The 17,719-nt window shown below is 34.6% G+C and overlaps 1 protein-coding gene across 2 annotated transcripts in view; it reads right to left on the reverse strand.

Annotated features, from left to right (window-relative positions):
• Window positions 1-17,719, reverse strand: part of CACUL1 (CDK2 associated cullin domain 1) — a 63,345-nt gene that overhangs the window by 13,083 nt on the left and 32,543 nt on the right. For both annotated transcript variants that reach the window (XM_081266967.1, XM_081266966.1), the window contains exons 4-6: window positions 7,361-7,456; window positions 3,282-3,384; window positions 171-260 (exon numbers count right to left, since the gene is read on the reverse strand). In XM_081266967.1, the coding sequence (XP_081123093.1) occupies window positions 171-260; window positions 3,282-3,384; window positions 7,361-7,456 (289 nt within the window). The remainder of the gene's footprint in view (window positions 1-170; window positions 261-3,281; window positions 3,385-7,360; window positions 7,457-17,719) is intronic.

Genomic DNA, 17,719 nt, shown 5'->3' on the forward strand with positions numbered 1-17,719 from the left:
CTCTGAGTTTTATACTGCACATTGACAAACAGCTACTCAATTTTTTTGCTATAGGAAATCCAAATATCATTAGGCATCACAAAGTACATAAAGAACTACTGCCCTCTTGGATAAGGCTGTAATAAAACAAATAAACAGGTCCAATCCCAATGAAAATGACAGGTGTTTACCTGGTCTGAGAGTATACAGGCCTTTCACAATATTTGCCATAGTTGAAGGTGTGACCTGAAATGGTGTTGACTGGGCTTCTAAAAGTAAAGCTGAAATAAGAGAACAGGTTAAAAAACACATAATGCTGATTATCAAGGTTTCTATTTTATTTCTCTCAAAGCTGAAGTGTAAACAAGTACAAGAAAACAATAGCACAAGAGAACAAAATCAAGAGTTTATATACTAAGAAATTTTTTTAAAAAAATCCCTGTAGTAGCTCAATTGCACAGGTAATATGTGAAGGTCTGCTAGAGCACCAAAAGAAATGAACCAACTCAGACAAATTATGAAAAGAGGTAAGCCTTCTAAAAGCAACAGCATCATGGCCCTTGGTAAGTGAGCTGAAAGTACTCCCATTACATCTGGGGAGTAAAATGTAAGTTAAACTTCTTCAATCATTTCTTCTTCCCTTCAAAATACCATATTTAAAGCTCTTTACATGTAAAGGTTAAGCACCCCTTAACAGAAACACTTAGCAATCAGTGTTTCAGGTTTCAGAGTTGTTGTTTTTTTTTTTTTTTTGATTTTGGAATACTTGTATAGATTTTATTGGTTAAGCATCTCTGTAAAAATCTGAAATGCTCTAAAACTTATCATGCTTTAAAAAGTTTCAGATTTCAGAGAATTTTAGATTTTCCAATTGAGGATCCTCACCCTATAGTAATTTTAATAACTTGATTATAGGCAGAAACTTACTTTCCCCATGCCTAGCTCCATCTACTTTCTTCTTAGAAAAGCTAAGGTCAAGAGATGATGGATGATTCATTCATCTTTCTCATGTTTATGACTTTGGTTAACAACACAACCCTGACACTAAACATCACAACACAGTCAGTTTTCCCAGGGTCATTTACACTGTTCTATGACAGTTTATTAACATTTTTTTAAATAAATAGAAATAATTCCTCTAGATAAAACATCACTAACAGATTCAAACAAATTGCATTATTGAGTGGACAGAACAGATATTACTGACCTAAAGTTAAGTTATTTTTCTAATTTATCTCTCAAATACCTGTAATTTACTAACAACAAATAAACAATAATTTTAAAATCTGCATATTTTACTCTAAGCCAGGTTTGTAATCAACCATTTTTCCCTCTACATCTTTCTAAAAGTGGAAACAACATCTTACTTAGGTAACCTTATGAGAACTAAATAAATTAATATCTGTAAAGTATGTGGAGTAGGTCTTAACACACATAAGCAGTATGTGTGTATGAAATCTTTTTGATGATCACTCACAAAACACCGTTAAACATTTACAGAGTCCCTTGTTCTGGAGTCCAAACCAGTGTGACTAGTGTTCCCATTTTGTATATACCTCACTAAGTATAATCCCTAGTAATTTCTCGATAAATATGATAAATTATGTTTTATTCAATTTACAAAGGCTTAAGGGCCCTTTCAGTTTACTTGCGAAAAAAAAAAAAAAGGCATGTCTATCATTAAAGTGTGATTTTTATTGAAAACCAGAGTATACAAGAAACAAAAGAAGTAATCTGTTTATGTTTTCTCTCTCACCAAATCTGGTATATTTTCTTTTTTAAAAGTATTTTTTATATACCCCATTTGAAACAAATGTATGATATATGATATGTCACAATCAATGTAATGTTTTGAGCAACTAATAAATTTCTGATGTTTAAAAAATATTTTTTTATGTGTGTTTATTAGATGGATACAATACCTATATTTATTTATTTATCTTTATGTGGTGCTGAGGATTAAACCCAGGGCCTCACATGTGCTAGGCAAGCACTCTACTAACCAAGCTATATCCCTAGCCCTGTATTTTCTTTGGATTATCGTTTTCTTATATGTTCAATAAAATTGATTTCCAAAGTGCTAGTAAGTAGAAAAACATTTATAAAGGAAAGAGGACTTTCTACCAGATGGTAGCATTTCTCCATAGAATTTTAACAGAAAAAAAAATATTGTGCTAAATTTTGGAACAAAAGAAAACGTCAACATAGCTGAAAATATGTAAATGGCTATAATTAATAGCTGGAATTATCTCATGAGGTAATGTTCAAAGATGTTTGTAAACATCTATCCAGGCTTTTGTTTTGTTTTTAAAGCAAGTCATATGCTCAAGATTCTGGGCCTCCATTCTGGAATCTCTTGGGAATATAATAATAAAACATGTCTTATCATCATCTACACTATTATTTGAAAACCCTGTCTCTAAAATAAACTGGCCCTAAGTTTAGCAATTTCTCAATTAAAAAAAAAAAAATGAAAAACCGTTTGTGGTCAAATTTGGAAAAATTCTGGTAAAAGTTCAATTTGGTAGCAACTAATTATGACTAATGTGAAAGCAAAAAATATATACTGCAAATCCAAATATGTGTCAAATTCTTTAAAAATGACTTTATGTGTACTGCATAAAATATGAGCTTTTAAAGGATGCTGAGACATGAAGTGACAGGGGCTTCCTAACTCACTTGGAGAGGGATATTCTTTTAGGGAAGGCAGGATGAGATGCCACCTACTGTGAGCGGGCAGGCAACCTGGGAATGAGAAAAAGGCAAAACTCATTTGTTTATTTAATCAAGTGCATAGCCAAGTTAAATATTTTACAAGTCTTAATTCACAAACAGAAAATGCAGACCACAAGAGGCTAAGAAGCTTGCCTATCACATAGTCACAAAGTGACAGCCAGACTGAAGAAGGGTTTCTGCACCAAAGAGTAAAAACTAGAAAGGATTCTGTACTACCATTTCAAAGACACAACACAGCACTCCTTTTAGAGTCACTGGTAGGAAAGTCAGGGATGAAACTCCTAAAATCTCTCCCTTGTCACAAGAGAATTTAAAAAGGCACCAAGTATCAGGCAAAACACAAGACATGTTCAATGACCTGGCTAAGCTGTTCCCAGTTCAATGGCCAACCCAGAAATAACATCTGCACTCCTCAGCTTCTATCCCTATAGAACAGAGCAGGCTTCAACACTTCCTACTATCTGGTTCAGAAGATGTAAAGACTGAGTTTTTATAGGAAGGGAGGAAGGGAAAGAAAACATCATTGTTAGTAGTCCCTCACCCTCATAATAAATTTAATTACTTACGCATCAGGCTGTAAATGTGCTTTTCTGCAACATGTTCCGTAAACAGCTTTATAAGGTCATCTTTTAAGTCTCTATTAAGCTTGGTTTCGATGTAAAACTTATTCTGAAAAAGAAATTATTTTTCGTGTATCAACTGGGGGATATAATTAGTCTTGTGAACTGAAGCACTAAATAGTATTTTAGGAGACATGCATAAAGTCATCAATTAAAAAAAAATCAAATAAGAGCCCACCACTATGAGTTCCATGTCTTTCTGGCATGAGATTGAAAAGTAAGAAGATCAAGAACTATGTTTCCAAAGACCACTGGAAGATCTCAAACATCAACTCAACCGAAATGTAGAGACTTTACGGAATCACCGTGTGATATCCCCTTTAAAATCCTACATCATCATCTAAAGACAACATTGGGAAGCACTCATTAAAGGCACCTCATTTACTAATGAGATAGGCTAAGAGCAGGCACAGGTGACTCCCTAGCACACATTCCACTTCATCACTAGCCAGTCAGCTTCTGGATTCCATGGAGATCATCTTTGCTTAAGAGGTAGACACACCCAGAGTAGCCTAATCAGACTGTGAAAAAGTAGGCTTGAGTTGAGGGCAAGAGTCGTAGTCAGGACCACAAGAAGAACAAGATAAAACAGATGTGGTGGTCAGCAAAGAGACAAAAAAGAACTATGGATTCAAAACGCCTGGAGACTGCCTCCTTTCTACAGTTCTATTACAAGACACAAAGCTTTTCCTTATGTATTTAAAATTCACAGACCGAGGTTGAATCAAGTTTTCTGTTTCTTGCAGCTGAATGACTATAGTGACTGGCAAGTCAAAAAAGATCAAATTTGTTCATGCTTTAATATAAATGACCAAGAGTGGAAAAATTTTAAGAACTTGCTCACTGATTCTAAATTCTTAATGGTTTCTCTTCTTAAAAAAATTATAGGGCTGGGATTGTGGCTCAGCAGTAGAGCGCTCGCTTAGCACGGGTGGGACCCGGGTTCGATTCTCAGTACCAAATAAAAAATAAAGGCATTGTGTTGTGTCCATCTACAAAAAAAAAAAAAAAAAAAAAAAAGATTCGTATTCTCTCTCTCTTTAAAAAAATATAAAAATAAGATATATATGCTTAAAAAACAAAAGCATGCAAAAAGGTATGCAATAAAAATAAGTCTCCTATTGAAAACCTTCTGTCCTACTCACAAAGGTCCCTCTCTGTATTGGGGAAATTATTGTCCATGCTTTCTAAAATGTTCCTCATAAGTAGATATGTTCTCTTTTTCACCTAAATAGAAAACACTTGCTAACAAGGAAACATTACACACTGCTTTGTACCTTGCTTCTTCACACCAATGTTGTGTACTGCAAAATTTTTCCGGAAAAGAACATACAGACAACATTATCTTTACACATTTCCTACTTTCTTATTAAATAGTCCTCACTGATGATAATCAGGTTCCCCCCCCCCAATACTGCATAATTCTTACATATGTACAGTATTTTGCATATATTTATGAGTTTATTTATGATAAATTCCTAGAGATATAATTTCTGAGTTCCTCCAAAGAGATTTTTACAAATTTATATTTCTAACAAAAGTGTGAGCTTGTTTTCCTAAATATTCACCAGATGCACACTCTAAATATTTAAGATCTTAATGCACAGCATCTTAATGTTCTCTTCCTACTCCTTTTTTTTTTAATATTTATTTTTTAGTTATAAGTGAACACAATATTTTCATTTTTATGTGGTACTGAGGATCGAACCCAGTGCTTCACGCATTGTAGGCAAGCACTCTACCTCTGAGCCACAACCCCAGCCCTCTCCCCATTCTTTAGTAAGTAACCAGACTCATTCAACAGAAGTAGTATGAAAACTTCAGAAGTACTAAGAAACTCTTAAGTTATTTTACCTCTTTATTTAAATAACAAGCTATTTGACTTTTTTGTACAATACTGTTAAGTTTCAATATCCTAAACAAAAATACATAATATCTTTATTTGATTCTATGTCTTTCAACAAGAATCTTCACTATTAATAGTGACTTAGACACAACCCATTTTCTAATGACTTCATTTCTTAAAATAGTCATATAGAATTCTAAGATAATAGTGTTGACAAGTAACACTGTTATGATTATGTTTCTAACAGGTTAACATTTCAAACTATTATTTAAATAATATACTCTTTTCAACAAAGGAGTACCAAAGTTTAAAATTTTTAAAAACAAATTAAACAAATTTTCACAAATAACCAGAAAGCAAATTCAAATTCTTAAGCTAAATGAAAAGGTATAGTTAAGCTTTTTAATTTTACAATATCGTATTCTGTATTAGAATTTTGCTAGGTAGAAGAGTGTGAAGTTCATTTATTCTTTCTTGATACAATCTTCTTATATGCCAGGATCCTACCATAAAGTTTTAAGAAAGCAATAATGGCAGCATAGACAGACAAGTATACTACTTTCTTGCCTTTAAAAAAAAAAAAAAAAAAACAAATTAGCTATCAGTTTTGATTCGAAATCCAAGTTATGCTCATTTAGTTCTATTTTTATTTCTAACCCACCTAGCCAATATGCTTACTGGGAAATGCCGTGTAAATGGCAGACGTGGAGGTAAATAAACCTACTCATCTACCCTTATCTCCTCCCCTTTTCCACAACTAGGCCTGAGGCTCTATCCTTCATGCTCTGATTTCACTCATCATTTCTACTGAAAATTTTAGAACAGCAGAAATAAGGAATTTACTAGAATGGGAATGAAATATCTACTATACCTAACAAATATTCCTGATGAATAACCCTAGAGAATTTCACCAAAATGATATGTGGCTGTCTCCCAGGCTTTCTGACCCATCCCAAGAATTAACCCAGCCAACCCAGGTGACTAATACTATTAACTGTGTGTGTCTGTGTTTGTGGAGGAGGTACTAGGGATTGAACCCAGGGTATGATACATGCTAAGCAAGCACTCCCCACTGGGCTACATCGCCAGTTCTTTTCTGAAGTCTTACTTTGAGACAGGGTCTCACTAAAGTGTTGCCAAGCTGGCCTCAAACTTGTAGTCCTCTTGCCTTAGCCCTTTAAATAGCTGGAATTACAGGTATGTAACACTTCAGCCAGCTAATATTTTTGACTAGTATCATGATTCATAAAGAAAGTTCTGGCACTGAAACCAAAAGCAAAGCCTCTTTCTCACTTTCTCCTAAGATAAAGTCTTTGTAAAACAACAGGCAAATATAAGCTTCTTTTGCATTAACTATAAACCCTTATTAACTTTTACAATTGTTATCAGTACCAAAAGAATAATTTAATTCAAATGAAAATCTTGAAGTACAAGATCTTTTGGAAAATACCTTCTAAATCAGAAATAACTAGAGGTAGCTTTGTTTTCATTTTAAATAAAGTACATTTTATGAAGAATAAGTCACTTTTAAGACTAATATTCCATACACAGCAATATATATGCTACAGAATGCAGAAACAACCAAATATCCCATTCTCTAATCTAACAAAGAAGAGTTGGAATAATGATTTCTAGGGCTCTCCCCATTTAGGAACACTAACATTAAATGATTCTATATTTAAAAGAAGGAAGAAATTAATCAACAAGTTACAGTCTACAAATTATACTTCTGGCATAACTCTCCAAGCAAAAGAGAACATCAGATTGGAAGCATTTTATTTTTCCACTTTTTATGGATGACTTAACTTGGCATTTTTCATACATCATATTTTTAGATACATGTCTTAACTGCTTTCTAAGGACAAGAAATCTTATGTATCTTTTATTTTCCCAGGACCAAGCACAGTCCATTCCACATGACCAGAAATACAATGAATCATTGGATGACTGCTAATTACTAATGCCTAGGTGACTATTCAAGCAATTGTTACTTAGGGATTTCAAAACAGACAAAGGGAAAAATATATAATTCTTCTATGTTAACAACTATTAAACATTACTGAATTAATTTTCATTTTACAATATGAAAATTCCACAAAATAGTTTTTTTTTAAAAAGCTGGAACATGTTTAACTTTGCTTCTCCTTCTTTTGGAAAGGAGAAAACAACTCAAACTTACCATATATATGAAAAGAGGCACAATACTCTGCAATGCTCCCATATATTGTCCAAGAGCTATATTAAATCTTTCAATATAGAGATCTGGAGGGCTGGCCTGTGAGAAAGAACACAAACGTGATCATTCTAGCAAACCATTTTTAAGATCGATATTCCACACATAGTTATACAAATGCTACTGAATGCAGAAACAACCATAATCTGAAAAGCAAACAGGCTTCAAAGGAATCCAAAATTCATACTGAGATTCACAAGAAAGAAAAGGAGAGACACTTACTTACACTCTGAAATTTGGTTAAGACTTTGTTTCAAAGTCTGCTATGTAAAACTGAGCTTTGGCTTAGTTTATCTTTAAAAATCATATAACCCTAACACGTTAATTAAAAGGCCTGCTCTCATAAAAAGGTTCAATCAAAATGAAGCATGATTTGAAAAATTAACACTGAATTATTTAGACATTTTTCATATGAACCACTGGATGGGTGGACAAGATTCAAGAAAGTAGTAGAGGCTCAATACATTATTAGAAATAAATAGAGTAACATTTAAAGTTCTATGCCAGCTGGGTTCTAAACAGCTTCTGAAGCTAACCAGTTATAAAATTATTAGAGAAAGCAGGAACTAAATATTCCACATATATCTGCAGCTCTGGAAAGTAGTAAAATTATAATGCATGTCTCCTATCTAACCTCCTTGTTACAAAATATCAAGTCACAAAGCCATCAAGAGAGTACTTCCAACTTAATATATTGTGTTCAGGACTGAATGTGTTTCTCCTTCCAAAATTACATATTGAAGCCCTAGTCCCCCAGTGCAGCTGAATTTGGAATGAGGATATAATTAACGTTACATGAGGTCATAAGGTGGGGCCCTATTCCTATAGAATTAGTGTCCTTACAAGAAGAAACACCAAAGAGTTTGCTATTCCTTACCTTTGTTCCTTCAACATGGCTCAGAGGACTGGCTATGTGGGAGCTTGAGGGGACAGCCATCTCTCAGCCAAGAGGGGAATCCTCACAAGGCACTGAATCAACTAGCACTTTACAGTGGATGTCCCAGCCTCCAGAACAGTAAGAAAGAAACTTGGAGCTGGGTATGGTGGCACATGCCTGTGATCCCACTGGCTTGGAAGACTGAGGCAGGAGGATCATGAGTTCAAAGCCAGCCTCAGCAACTTAGTGAGGCCCTAACCAACTCAGTGAGACACTATCTCTAGATAAAATATAAAAAACGGCTGGGGATAGGACTCAGTGGTTAAGCGCCCCTGGGGTTCAATCCTCAGTACCAAAAGAAACAAACTTGGACTTGGTGAAATCATCCATCTGTGGCTTTTAAATATAAATCCCTGTTTCACTGTTTAACAAAGCTATCTGGCATTGCCAAATCATTTAGCCTCCTGAATTTCAATTTTCATTTTAAATAGAAAAAACACCAACTGTGCTACTTCCAAGATGTGCTTAGAATCAAAGAAAATAATGTGGAAGTGCTTAGAAAAATGTCAAGTACTTACTTGTACATGTATATATAACTAGGAAGAGTAAATAAAACTCATTTCCAATTAACTTCACACAGGCCCAATTCTTTAGAAAGATCCATTAACATTTTAAAAAGCATTAAAATGGTTCCATATTATAGGCAAACTTGAAACTACCATTAATAAAACAATCACAATATCATCTTTTAAACTGCTTAAAAGAACTCTGGAAATGATATTTTAGCATTCAAAGAAATAAATTTAGAAGTATTATGTGAGAAAAGAAAATCTTAAAAGCTATTACATTAAAATAATTTTCCCTTTTCATAAAAAGGACATTTTATCCAAAAGTTATAAGAGCACTGATCGAAAGGCACATTTAACAGCAGGCAGCACAAATAAAATTGAGTTCCTCAGTTATTTTTTTCAAGAATTCCCAAAGCCTCAAAGGTTCTGAGTATTAAAAAGTACTTTTTGTATTGAATCAATGTTAGAATACTTACTTTCTTTCCACATTTCATGCAGCACTTATTCAAAACCTTTTAAATGACAAGACTAAAAATTTTAAGTCTTCTAAAGTAAACGCAAACTTTTCCAGAAACCTAGAAATGAATGCCATTTTAAAAAGTCTATCCAAGTTGTTTTTCCTTCAAACTTAAGTTCAGCATACCTCAGGCCCCATTAACTGTTACCTAGTTGATTAACATTATTTCAACATAACAATATTTGGCTTGGACATTAAATTATTTTCTCAAATAAAACAAGAAAAAGCAAGCTGCCAGAAAAACTAATAATCATTATTCCAAAGTTGCCCCAACTTTTCATAATTTGCCTAGATTCTCTGAAATGAACAACATAGCTGAGTGGGAATGCTTTTTTCTTTCACGTGTGTTCATGCCTGAGGGCAGGGGTTATACATTCACTTGGTTCAACTGGGTTTAGAGTTTTACTTTTTTTTTTTAACATTCATAATTGGTTTTATTTTCTTTTCACATGACAGTATATTTTGAAATATGTATTTACATACATAGAGTAAGTATAACTTGTTCCAATTAGGAAACCATTAATTTCTGATAAGTAGAGTTTTACTTTTAACTCCTTTCTCCCTGAAGCAACTACCACTTAATTCTTTTGTAACCTTCCAGGAGAATCTCATGCCACATAAGAAAATCAGTGCTTCATTTATAGCTCCTGTGGCACAAATACAAGGTGTAACCACACTTATCCACACTTTTCCTAACAATGTATCTTGAAGTCAATGTTATTCTAGAATTCACAAACATTTTGTTCTTTGAAATCTTTTGCACTTTTAAAGATAACTCAAGGTCCAAAAAGCTTTTCTTGACATGTGAGTTCTATGGATGACTATGAGAAATTTAGCCAGGTATAGTGGTATGCACCTGTAGTCTGAGGTACTGGGGATGCTGAAGAAGGAAGATCATTTGAACCCAGCAGTGTGAGATCCCACCTCAAAAATAGATAAGACCTTAAAAATATGTATTGATTCTTTCTAACCTTTCAATAATAATGAGATTATTATTATATCTTAACATGTGTTACATCAGATCTTAAAATTTTAAAAATTTTTTTTAGTTGAACATGGACACTTTATCTTTGTTTTACTAATTTATTTATTTTATGTGGTGCTGAGGATCAAGCCCAGTGCCTCACGTGTTCAAGGCAAGCGCTCTACCCCTGAGCCACAACCCCAGCCCCACATCTTAACATTTTTATTAAAAATTACTTACACAAAACAAAAAGGAAATTCAATTAAAGTATCATTACTCTGACATTTTTGCAAGTCTTGTTAGAGCTAGTTTAAGAAGACTCCTGGATTTTCATATCTGCTTCAGTATTACATCAACTCCATGTGTCATCTTGAAGTAAATGAAGAAAATTTAGCCTCATACAGATATGTAGAGGGGAAGAAAAGGCTTATTTTAATAAATAGTCTTTCCAGATAATTATATTTTTCTCTGAAAGCTGGTTAGTGGTAGTTTCTTAAAGGTTAGTTGCCATATGAAATCTAAAACTGTTAAGAATTTTTTTATACTTTAATATTTTTTTTAACTTCCCATATTTTTATTAGTATAACTTGCACATAATGGTAGGATTCATTATATATTCATACATGCACACAATATAACAATGTCATTTAGCCAATACCATACCCCAATTTTTACCCTTTCCCCTCTCCCCGATCCCTTTCCTCTACTGTACTGATTGATCCCCCTTCAGTTTTTCTGAGACCCTACTCCAACCCAACACTTCTTTTCCTGTTTACTTTCTTGCTTCCATGTAACAGAAAAACAACCCTTGACTTTGAGTTTGGCTTATTTTACTTAATATAATGTTCTCAAGTTCCATCCATTTTCTTGCAAATGACATTAATTTCATTATTCTTTGTGGGTGAGTAAAACTTCTCTGTGTATATATACCACATTTTCTTTATCCCTTCATGCATCAATGGACACCGAGGCTGGTTCCATAGTTTGGCTATTGTGAATTGGGCTGCTATAAATACGGGTATGCCTGTATCATGATGACTTTAATTATTTAGGATAAATACAGAGGAATGATATAGCTGGGTCATATGGTAGATCCAACCCAAGTCTTTTGAGAAACCTCTGTATTGATTTTCATGGTGGCTGTACTAATTTACAATCCCACCAACAATGTAAAAGTATTCCTTTTTTTCCACATCCTTCCCATATATATTATTGTTCATATTCTTGATGGCTACCATTCTAACTAGAGTTGAAATTTCAGTATAGTTTTGATTTGCATTTCCCTAATTGTTGAAACCTTTTTTTTTTTCATGTATTTGTTGGCCATTTGTATTTCTTCTTTTGAAAAATATCTTTTTTAGTTCATTTGCCCATTTATTAACTGGGATTTCTGGTTTGTGAGTTTTTGTTTTGTTTTTTGCTGGGGGGGGTGTTTGGTGTTGAGTTTGAATTCTTTATATATTCTAGATGTTAACCCTCCGTCAGAAGAATAGCTGACAAAGAATTTCTCCCATTCTGCAAGATCTCTCTTCACATTCCTAATTGTTTCCTTTGAGGTGCAGAAGCTTTTTAACTTGATGCCAACTCATTTATTAACTCTTGGTGTTATTTACTGAGCTTCAGGGGTCCTATTGAGAAAACTGTTGCTCCAGTTTCTAATTCCTAGGTCTTTGATCCATTTTGAGTTGACTTTTGAGCAGGGTAAGAGAGAAGGATCTAATTTCATTCTTCTACATATGGATAGCCAGTTTTCCCAGCACTTGGTTAAAAAGGCTCTCTCTTCTCCAATGTATGTTTTTGTCACCTCTGTCCAGAATGAGATGATTGTCTCTGTGGGTCTGTTTGTCTTCTATTCTGTACCACTGATCTACTGTTCTCTGCTCTTATACTAGTACCATGCAGTTTTTGTTACTACAGCTCTGTAGTATAATTTGAATTCATATATTGTCATGCCTCCAGCACTGCTTTTTTGGCTTAGAATTGCTTTGGCTTCTCTGGGTCTTTTATTCTTCCAAATGAATTTTAGGACATCCCCAATTCTGTGAAAAATGTCACTGATATTTTGATAGGGATCACACTGTATATTGCTTTTGGCAAAATGGCTATTTTAACAATATTAATTCTGCTTATCTATGAACATGGGAGGTCTTTCCATCTTCCTTATTCTTCAATTTCTTTCTTCAATGTTCTATAGTTTTCATTGTAAAGGTCTTTCACCTCCTTGGTTAGATTTATTCCAAGGTATTTTATTTGGGATAGCGGTTATTGTGAATGGGATTATTTTCCTAATTTCTTTCTCAACAGGTTCATTTTTAGTGTTATGCTTAATTGCATTAAAACTGTGCTTTATTTTCTACTTTGAACAGTTTTTAACACACCTATTTTCTACCATTATGCAATGGTCATTTGAAGAAGACTTATTCACTGAGTTGTACAAATCTCGTAACTGAAGGCACATTTCATTATACAATATCAAAAAGAAGATACATTTTTAATATTACCACCATCTCATCAGCTAAGTCTTTTTTAAATACTCAGAAGTTATTAAGCTCACAGCAGTAGATAAACTAAAATTCTAATATTGGCCATAAATATTGTCCATTATTTTCCTTGAACAGACTTATTCCACCCATTTTTGAGAAAATGTTGGTCAAATACCTAAGTCTAAATAACCACAGTTTGTCAGTCATTCAAGTAAAAATGGTATTTCATGGGGCAGAGCAAGACGGGTGCTAGTTTACTCAAAACTCATATAACTATACAAGGGCTTCTTCTCAAAACCACCACTAGACATTGGTGGGTTTCCATTTCTTCACACTGATATACTTTAAAAAAATACTCTTAAGTCATAATTTTCACTGCTTCATCTAGGCACTCATATAAGTAAAACTGGCTTTTCCACACACATACACCCTTTCTGGCTAATACAAACACATGGAAGTAAAGATTTGTACTAAGGCCCCACAGTTTTATTCTCACTACTTCTGCACCATCAGTTTAAATGTCAACATAATAGAAAGCACAAATAATGTCCAAATAAAAGTAGAAAAAGAATTGATTCTTCTGATCCTCTGAAAGGGTTTCAGTATCTCAGAGGATCCCGAAGAACATATATTGTCTAATCATATGCATCATTATATAAAAAGATAATTTTAGTGTTTATTTTTAAGTAAGTCAATCTATTAAATACAATGAAAAATGTACACCTTCACAGTGTATCGGTAAGCATGAAAAATGCCTTAAAGCAAGAAAGGAAAGGTCTGACTTGATGCACACACCATACTGTCATAGGAAGGAAGGGAAAAGAAAGCTTATCACCTTTATTATCTAAAGCTAAATAAGGAAATTTGGGTGGCTAGTCCCTCTCACTGGATGTATATTAATCTTAAAAGAGGATAACTTAGTTAAGTAACATTACTAGCCAAGAACCTTAAATACACCAAGATCTAGGTCAGTACTACCCAATGAAACTCTATCTCTACTGTTCAATATGGTAACCACCACTACCATCTATGCCTATTAAGCATTTAAAATATGCTTAATGAAACCAATAAACCAAGTTTTTACTTCATTTTAATAAATTTTAACTTTTAACAGTGGCTAATTGAACACTATAGATATAAAATATAAAGAGGTTCCACAAGTTCATATTAATTTCCTTCTCCTATGCATATCCCTTCAGTTACGCTCCTAACCCACACCAAAATGAATCATTAAAAAAATATATATTTAAAGCTTTTTTTATCTGAACAAAAGCATTCTGGTTATCTTCAAATAAATAAAAGACATCTGTCTGTTCAAGTGAAGTAAAGGGGACCTAATAAACATAACAAGGTCACTAACATAAACCTTTGAAAAAGTAACATAGTTCACTGAAATTTTAAAAAGTTAAAAAAAAAAATAACTATAGCCAGATGCAGTGGTGCATGCCTGTAATCCCAGCAAGCTTGGGAGGCAGAGGCAGGAGGATCATGAGTTCAAAGCCAGCCTTAGCAAAATCGAGGTTTAAGCAACTCAGTGAGACCCTGTCTCTAAATAAAATAGAAAATAGGCTGGGGATGTGGCTCAGTGGTCTAGTAACCCTGAGTTCAATCCCTGGTACCTCCCGCCCAAATTTAACTACAGGAAAATAATCACTACCAACACTAGAGATAACTACCATTAACATTTGTGCATTTTCTGTTTTGTTGGGTGCCCATCTTTCAACAAATATGAATTATTCTGAAGCCTGCTTTAATTGCTTATCTAAGTCTCACCAACATCTCTCCCATATCTAAGTTCTTTCTGCAACAAAACTTTACCAACTGTCTGGACACATCATTGTCTTCTTCAGTCCCTCACCACTGGCTGCTGAGGCTGCTCCTTGCTGTTTATGGTATCCAGGTTTGTGCAGATTCTTCTAAACACAGACCAATACTGCAATGGTGCAAAGGTGTTGAGGGGCTTCAGCAACACCATCTTAGCAACACCAAACATTAAGATACTTTGCAATCCCTGCCTCAGAAAAAAAGAGACAAGGTTCAGGAACAAGATATATTTACAACAGAAAAGTGGACCTCAAAGACTGTCACTCTGCAAATCATCTGAAGTGTTTGGGCCATACTCTATAAAGTCTTGACTCTGAAACTTTCCAGAGGTTCCTGTTTTTAATGAGAGCATAAGGGATGGTGTAAACAGCTGGCCAAGCAGCTGTTTAGAAGCCTCTACCTAAGGCCTCTTAAGCCCTGTGGGAAGGAAGTCTGGAGATCCCAGGCAGGTGGGCAGGCCCTACCCATGCAGCAAGGTATCCAATGCACAATGAGAGGTCATCAAACGCAGACCACACAGTGACTAGAAAGACAGGGTCCAATAATGACATCCTAACACTCGTCATTACACTAAGGTGAATTTTCTTTTAAATTTAACAGCTTCTTAACCAATATCAAATTCAGGGATTATAAAGTTAGTAAAATGTACCATGAGGTTCTACCTCAGCTTAGAATGCAGAAATCTAAGAGAATATCATTGCCACCATTTTTTTAATTATTAAAAAAAGCTGATTCACCTAAATAATTATTTTTTTCCAGCTAATTAGACACCTAAGATGAAGATATTTATTTACTAAAATCTACCAATCCCTGTTCAGGACTCTCAACTGAGGAGAAAAAGTCATCTGCAACTATGATGGGGAGAAGGAAGGTGGGAGCACTTACACAGCACCCCCACCTAAGCCAAGCTCAGGGACACAGGTACTACCTACGACTGAGGCAGGAGCAAGAGAGTGAAAATTTCCACATAGACAGAACTTGCCCTGCCAGCCTAGCTCTTGCACCAAACAATAACTACCACCCATTGCAGAGGGAGGGACAATGATGCAACAAAAAACATCCCCAGCCCCCCCTCTCCCTGAAACAGGGCCTGCTAAGACTTGAGGGAAGAGCAGAGCACTGAAAAGAATCCTTCTGGATCACTTTGGAACAAGCTAGCCACAGCCCACCACTAAAGGAATCAGAAGATGTAGCAACAACTGAACTCAAACCCAACTCAACTACTGACAGTGAGATTTAACTCCCCACACTAGCAGCCTGCTAGAAGACAGGCATACCTATTTCTAGGCATACGTATCATGCAAGCAGGTCTATACTGGTTTTCCAAACACAATATCTAACATTCAATCAAATCCTAAGAAACACCAACAAACAAAATAAACCCTACAATCTGTTGTCAAGAATTAAACATTCAACAGTCCAGAAGCAAAGAGGCCCATGTAATGAAATTATCAGAGCCTTTTAAAATAACTGTGATTTATATACACAGTGACCCAGTGTTACAGTGTGAATCTGGAATGTCCCCAAAGCCTTATATGTAAAAGGCCTGGTCCTAGCTGGTGGAGCTCTTGGGAGACAGGGAACTTTAGGAGGCAGGGCCTAGTTAGAGGACATAAGTCAGTGAAGGGCAGCCTTGAAGGGTATATTGGGACCTGAATCCCATCCTCTCCCTCTTCTCCTCTCTTTGTGCCTTCTGGCCGCCATGCTGCTTTGCTCTACCATAATGTTCTGCTTCACAACAGACCCAGACTTACTGGAGCCAAGTGACCGTGAACTGAAACCTTTGAAACCATAAACCAAAATAAATCTTTTCTTCCTCTAAGTTGATATTCTCAGGTCCTGTTTTATCATCGTGACAGAAAGCTAACACACCTAATAAACAACACTCACAAAAAGATGACAGTTTTCAGCAGAGAAATCAAAACTATTTTGAAAAAATAAATAAAACAAAAAACTGAAATAGAAATGCTAAACATTCTCAAATCATTTCTTCACAATCTTTTAATATTGATATCTATATTACCAAGGACAACTTCAGCATTTTGTATACTGTACAAGTGGACCCAGATGCCATCTCACAGATTCTTCATATTTTCTGAATCAAACTAGGTATTCCTTTTTAAAAAAAAAAAATCTGCCCCTATATGACTAACTTTGGCAAAAACAACTTGTGTATAATATGGTTTTAGTCTAACTAGCTTATCCCATCACTTTGAGAATAAGATACTGCCATGGGCAGACCTGTCAGGGCTCTAAAAGTAACACCCAGTGTAATGAAGCTTACAGATATGCTATATAAAAATGGAATTTCTTCCTAAACAGACAAATACATCTGACATTACGTTCTCATTGCATTCCCGTTCTTGTTGGACAGGTATTATTTCTGTATAACAATGTCCAAAAAATATATAAGTTATACAGAAGGTAAACGAACCTTAGGAATATCAAATACTTACGACATTAGATACTCTTAAGGGAAGCTATATGGTTTTCAATAAAAGCCTACATAGAGAAAGCCAATTGTGTCTAGCAAAAGAGAGCAGAAGACTTTGCTATTTTCACTTAGTCTCAATGCTCTGACTTAAGTTCCAGTGTTGTTACTACCACTATATGGAAAACTGTTCTGATTTCTAATATAATACTTACTCATTTCCAAATACTATTTGGGTTTGAATAATAAAATGAGTTAAAGCCTGGCTTCTATGATCCTGGATTCTTGTAGCTTATCCGAATAGGCATGAAGTAATCTAGCTTTTAACTAGCTGGGTGACATGGGACAGTTACAAAGACTGAAGGATTAATTAATAGAGAAAACATCCACAGAAGCCAGAGAGACTATCAGATGTGTCACTTTTCTATACATTTGAACTGATAACACTTGAGAACTTCCTACTTTATGCTTATGTACTTAGTCTTCCTTATCTTTTGAAATTTAAGTACACAGCACTTTCCCCAAATATTTTTAAAAATACAATTCATAATTTTACTGTGTACACTCTGATAACAAATGCAAACAACTTCCCATTATTGAAGTGACTTTACTCTCTTGTTAATGACAAATTCCATTTAAT

The sequence above is a fragment of the Spermophilus citellus genome (genome assembly GCF_964194105.1).
Source record: "Spermophilus citellus genome assembly, chromosome: 15".
Taxonomy (NCBI): domain Eukaryota; kingdom Metazoa; phylum Chordata; class Mammalia; order Rodentia; family Sciuridae; genus Spermophilus; species Spermophilus citellus.